This window comes from Pteropus alecto, unplaced genomic scaffold (assembly GCF_000325575.1).
Source record: "Pteropus alecto unplaced genomic scaffold, ASM32557v1 scaffold110, whole genome shotgun sequence".
NCBI classification, from domain to species: Eukaryota; Metazoa; Chordata; class Mammalia; order Chiroptera; family Pteropodidae; genus Pteropus; species Pteropus alecto.
The window spans coordinates 509033-513086 of NW_006431920.1; the positions used below are offsets into that span (position 1 = coordinate 509033).

The 4054-nt window shown below is 61.3% G+C and overlaps 1 protein-coding gene across 1 annotated transcript in view; it reads right to left on the reverse strand.

Annotated features, from left to right (window-relative positions):
• Position 1: 1 nt before the first annotated feature.
• SNORC (secondary ossification center associated regulator of chondrocyte maturation) overlaps positions 2 to 4054 on the reverse strand; it is a gene marked incomplete at its 3' end in the record, with an annotated part of 5725 nt that continues 1672 nt past the window's right edge. The window contains exon 2 of the mRNA XM_015585372.1: positions 2 to 177. Within this exon, the coding sequence (XP_015440858.1) occupies positions 2 to 177 (176 nt within the window). The remainder of the gene's footprint in view (positions 178 to 4054) is intronic.

Consider the following 4054-nt stretch of genomic DNA (forward strand, 5'->3'; position numbering starts at 1 on the left):
CCTGGTCCAGGCGCTCCCGCGCGGTGCTGTCCTCGGGGCTCGGCGCAGCGGTGGGGGCCGGGGGCCCGGTGGCCGCGGGCTCCTGGGCTGGGCTGCTGCTCTCCACGGGGTCTTCTCCTGATGGCAGCTCAGCGGGCTCGTTCCACAGGGTGGGCACGGGCTCCTGCGGGCCCTCGGCTGCAAGGCCAAGGACAGAAGCTGGGGCCCAGGCAGCACTGCCCACCAGGACGTGCTGTGCTCCCGCAGCTGACCACCTGGGAAGGTGGGGCTGTGTGCATGGGCCCTGGGACTCAGCACTACACTAGCCCTCCCGTGTCACAGATGAGACAAGCAGGCTGAGAGGCCACTTGTGGCCCCAAGGCCCCCACTGGGGCCAGGCTGCCTCCAAGTGAACACAGATGGTTGTGGGGAAGGGGAGTAGAGACAGGCTGCCTTAGAAAGCAGCAGTGAGGGCAGACCAGGGGGACATGGGCAGGTCGCTGGCTTCCAGCAGAGCCTGGGGTCCCCCTCTGAACCAATGGGCTCTGTGGGCCTGGGTGAGGCGACACGTGAGGGGCCCCTACCCGTGACGGGCAGGCACAGGCACCCGTGAAGGGCACCCTGAATAAGAGGCCAGGAAGGTGAAGCCCCAGGGTCCCTGCCCACCCCGGGCCCCAGGAGAATGGAGGGTGCCACTGTTGCAGGGGATGGAGGGGAGAGGCCCACCTGCACCCCAGGGGAGTCAGCCCTGCTCCTCTGCCTTGGCCTTCACCTGGAGAAACCCATGTGGCCCATAGGACATGGGGGCCAGCACCCGCACTGTCCCATGTGTGTGAGGCTTCAAGCCCAAGGGGCCTCTATACCCTAAGGGACTGATGGCAGTGCGTTTCTGTCTCCAGAGAAAAAGGGCCAGAAGAGTGGGCAGGGGTGTCTTTGGTCTGTAAGAGAACCCCCAGAAAAGAGTGGGTGCCTCCCTGCCCCCATTACAAGCCGAGTTCAATCAGCACGTCCCCTGAGCAGCCTTTTCTGCAGGAGCCTTTCTCTGCTCATGGGTTGGGGGTTAGTCGGGTTTGGGGTATCCAAGGGCCCTAGAGAACTAAAGGAACAGGCTGAGAGACCTATGTGATAACCCTGGGCCCGTACCCCGACCTCGGCCCCAAGCCTGGGCCTGTCCATGCTTCCTGGACAGAAGGTCCCCGCCGCCCAGTGAAGTTCCAGACCAGGTGGCAAGCAGGCTCCAGGCTCCCGACCAGCCCTGACCGTCGGCTTTAGCAGGGTCAGGGCCCTCAGCCTGGTCCTGAAGGTGGTCCAGGGCTGCTCCGGAAGACACAAGGGTATTTCCCAGGCTTTCCTGCCAACAGAGCCCACCTGGGCAAACCAGAAGGAAGCATCAGCCAAACCAAAATTCAGGGCCAGTCTTAAAATAACAGAAGTTTCAAAAATGTCAAAGCCATGAGAGACACAGAAGGTGGAGATGTGACAACTAAATGCAGTGTGTGTTCCTGGATGGGGACAGTTTGGGATCCGCTGGTAAAATCTGAGTAAGGCTATGGTTTAGATAACAGTACTGCATCCAGGTTCACCCCCTGATGTGGACAATTAACTGGTTACATGACAGAATATCCTTGTTCTTGGGCATATTAGGGGCAAAGGGACACATCTGCAACTTACTCTCAAATGGCTCAGTATTCAGATAGGCAGGTGTGGGTAGATAGAGACAGGAAGACAGAGAGCAGATATGGCAAAATGTTGGTAACTGGTGAACCTAAGTGAAGAATCTACTGGAGTTCACTGGATTATTTTTGCAATTGTTCTACAAACTTAAAATCTTTTTATGATAAAATTTTACGAGGCTCCCCAAGTCCTGCCCCTTGCAGCCTCTCCCAGGCCTGGGCTGGCTCAGTTTGGAGGCTTAGCTTGCAGGCAGGAACCACTGTTCCATTTTCCAAAGCCTGCCCAACTTGTACCCTTTTTCATTAAACACCCCTGGCAAGGAGGCCTCCAAGGGCTAAAGGCTCCAGCACCCGGTGGAAGGGGGTCAGCGGGGAGCTGTCTGCTCACAGGGCCCAAGGCTCAACTGCAGTGCTGGGGCTGGGTGTGAAGTTGTCCCTGTGAAAAGGGACAAAGTGACCCTGTCAGGCCTCCCTTGTCACTGCCTGGGAAGGCAGGGGTCTGCAGCCTTGTAGCTGCTGTGGCAAGCTCCAGGCGCCAGGCATGCTGACCTCAGGCTCCCGGGGGCTGGGCAGAGTGAAGGCCTGAGTGTGGCCACCGCTTGGCAGGCCCTGAGGTGCAGGGCTTGCAGACTGCCTGTCTCCCCAGATAAATGGAAAAACCACTAGCCCCTGCTTGTTCCCCGCGAACCCAAGGCAGGGCGGCAGGCAGGCACACCCTGTCCCAGCACTACCGGCCAAAGCTCATGTCCGACTGCCAGGGGTCCGGCACGGGGCTCCCGGGTACCGGCCCGGCTGGCCTGGGTGGCATCTAGGGGAACCAGTTCCCAGCTCAGGAGTGACAGGCACCGCGGCCCCTGGGAGGAGAGGGACTCACCCCTGGAGCTAGCCACCGTCTGCCCTCTGCCGGAGCCCGGGAGCCATCTCTGAGCAGGGCAGCTGGGAGGTGCACCCAGGCCCTCTCTGTCCCCTGAGACCAGCCTCACTCTGCTACTCCCCACAGAGGCCCGGCTCCTCCCTGCCAGACACTCGGGCCCAGGCTGCCTTGTCCTTGCTAAGTGTACCCTCCTGCAGCCCCTCCTCCCAGACCCGACCAGTCCCTGAAGCTCGAGGGGCTCAGCCCATGGGCTTCCAAACCCAGGGGGCTGGGTCCAGAGCCTGGCTCCATCACACTTTCGCCTGGGACCCTGGCAGTTGGATTTGCCCCGCCCCTCCTTCGTTTTCCTGACCTGTGAAATGGGGTTAGACCATGCCTCTCACAGCCCACACGAGTTGGTAACTGTCCTCACTGCCGTCATGGGCTGCCGCCGCCCTAGAGTACCCACAGTGTGATCTACACAGTGGGACGCCAGCTAGGCCACTGCACGTGGTTGTGACTGCTGCAACTGACCGTCACGGGAGACCCCCAGAAGCTGGTCCAAGGCTAATCTGTGTGAAAGCAGCCAGGGCCCCAGGGGCCAGCTAGCTCCCTGCTGGCCCAGGCAGGCACCCCAGCAGCAGCCTGGACTCTGTCACCTGCCTTCAGCAAAGGAGCTGGAGCCACCAGCGAGGAGCTAAACCGTTTCCTCATCTACATGTCTCTAAATTTCTCAGTTTGCCGTAGTATGAGGGGAAAAGAAAGTTTAAAGGCAGGAACACACCCTCCCCCAAACCTATCCTTCTGGGAAGCCATGAACAGGCGCAGTTGTCAGGAGTTTGTCAGCAGCAGGCCCTGTCTGAGGAGGGGTGAAGGAAAGCCAGGCAGAGGGACCAGCACGAGCAAAGGTGCAGAGGATGGAAGCCACGATGTGTAAGGCGAGCTGCGAGCCAGTGACGTTGACAGAGGAGGAGGACCCACGATGAGCCCCAAACTCCGAGGACCAGAGTAAACAGCATGCTGTGACTCTACACCCTGACCGAGGAGACCAGGAGATGTGGGGCCTCGTGACCCAGGCCTGGGCACCGCGGGCTCGCCCCCAGCCCTGCCGCCCCCAGCCCCCCTGCCTTTCGGTAAATAAGTTTGTTCAGCGCTCACTCCGGCCACGGGGCCCCGAGCCCAGGCGCCCGCGCGCACAGACGGCCTTTGTGCAGGCTGTGAAGGGCCTTTTCATCCCTGCCCTGGCCTCCCGCCCGCTCAACCTGGCCTGTTCCCCCTGCCCCAGTAGCTGCGGCCACAGGCGACCAGTGGGGAGGGCAGCAGCCCGGCCTGGACCTCAGCCACAGGGCCACTCCTTCCTGGCCTGTGGGCTGCAGGACCCACTGCCCACTGAGCAGCAGGCAGGGGGCCGCCGGGTCTCGCATACGCCTCCCAGAATGGCAGGAAGAGGGACAGCCAGCCAGAACCCCCAAAGACGTCAGGGTGGAGTTGGCCTGTCTGCTCTTGTTAGGACACGTGGAGGGAGGTGAGGCCAGGTGAGATCCAGGAG